Source organism: Mesitornis unicolor, unplaced genomic scaffold, assembly GCF_000695765.1.
Source record: "Mesitornis unicolor isolate BGI_N332 unplaced genomic scaffold, ASM69576v1 scaffold26891, whole genome shotgun sequence".
Classification (NCBI taxonomy): Eukaryota; Metazoa; Chordata; class Aves; order Mesitornithiformes; family Mesitornithidae; genus Mesitornis; species Mesitornis unicolor.
The window spans coordinates 1-1,255 of NW_010166176.1; the positions used below are offsets into that span (position 1 = coordinate 1).

The window sequence follows — 1,255 nt, forward strand, 5'->3', positions numbered from 1 at the left end:
GTTAGAGGCGCGGGTGCGTCTGAGCGCTGCAGCGTTAACCCTTTCTCTGCCTCTCTCCTCTCCTGGCGTTTCTCTGCGCGAAGGTCAGATGTTTCCATCGGTCGTGAAGACCAAGAGTGGAGTCGGGACCTGCTAAGTGCTGATCTGCTTGTGCTCCGGACCATGGACTCATTGAGGGCGTCCCAGGTGTGAAAATGTCCAGCAGTAACCGGGAGTTAGTGATTGACTTTGTTTCCTACAAGCTCTCGCAGAAGGGATACAGCTGGAGCCAGCTGGAGGAGGAGGAGGATGAGAACAGGACTGACTTTGCGGCGGAGGAGGCCGAGATGAACAGCGTCCTCAACGGGAGCCCCTCCTGGCACCCCCCCGCCAGCCACGTAGTGAACGGAGCCACCGTGCACCGGAGCAGCCTCGAAGTCCACGAAATCGTCCAAGCAGCCGACGTGAGGCAGGCACTGAGAGACGCGGGGGATGAGTTTGAGCTGCGGTACCGGCGGGCGTTCAGCGACCTCACCTCCCAGCTCCACATCACCCCCGGCACGGCGTACCAGAGCTTTGAGCAGGTGGTGAACGAACTCTTCCGCGATGGAGTGAACTGGGGTCGCATCGTGGCTTTCTTCTCCTTCGGAGGAGCCTTGTGCGTGGAGAGCGTTGACAAGGAGATGCGGGTATTGGTGGGACGCATTGTGTCTTGGATGACCACGTACTTGACCGACCACCTAGACCCCTGGATCCAGGAGAATGGCGGATGGGTAAGAACCCCTCTCCCCACTGGGGATGCTGCCCGTGTCTTCCCTTGCTCCTGGCCAGCAGTGGTGCGGGTCAAACCGGAGCGCAGGGCCCTGCGGTGTTTAACTGGTGCATGTCCGTGCAGGGAGATAAAGGGGCGTGGGGTCTTTCCCTCTGTGCTCTTAACACTGCCCCAAGAGGGTCGGTCCACCATGATGACACAGTTTATGCTCAGACGTGTCCTCCTCTATCCCCGTTTCTTCTCCTTCTCCCTGGCTGTTACGTAAAAGACCCGTTTTCCAAGAGCCTTTGGAAATCTAATGTCACCCCAGCTTGTTCTTCAAGCGGGAGCCCTTGTTCCTGGTGTCATTTAGCAGCAGGGAGTGGAGCTTCCTCCTCTCCGAGCGCGGAGTGCTGTTGGTGGCCTGCGGTCTGCCGGGCTAGCAGCCACTTCTTCATTCTGGAGACGGGACTTTGCCTTCTGCCGTGCTCACGGTGCAGATCCGGGTGGGAGGGGGGGCTTATG

The 1,255-nt window shown here is 59.2% G+C and overlaps 1 protein-coding gene across 2 annotated transcripts in view; it reads left to right on the forward strand.

Annotated features, from left to right (window-relative positions):
- Nucleotides 1-31: 31 nt before the first annotated feature.
- Nucleotides 32-1,255, forward strand: part of BCL2L1 (BCL2-like 1) — a 16,272-nt gene continuing 15,048 nt past the window's right edge. The window contains exon 1 of one of the 2 annotated variants that reach the window (XM_010194879.1): nt 32-752. In XM_010194879.1, the coding sequence (XP_010193181.1) occupies nt 195-752 (558 nt within the window). In that variant the 5' untranslated portion in view covers nt 32-194. The remainder of the gene's footprint in view (nt 753-1,255) is intronic. The other variant, XM_010194880.1, reaches the window with a different exon arrangement.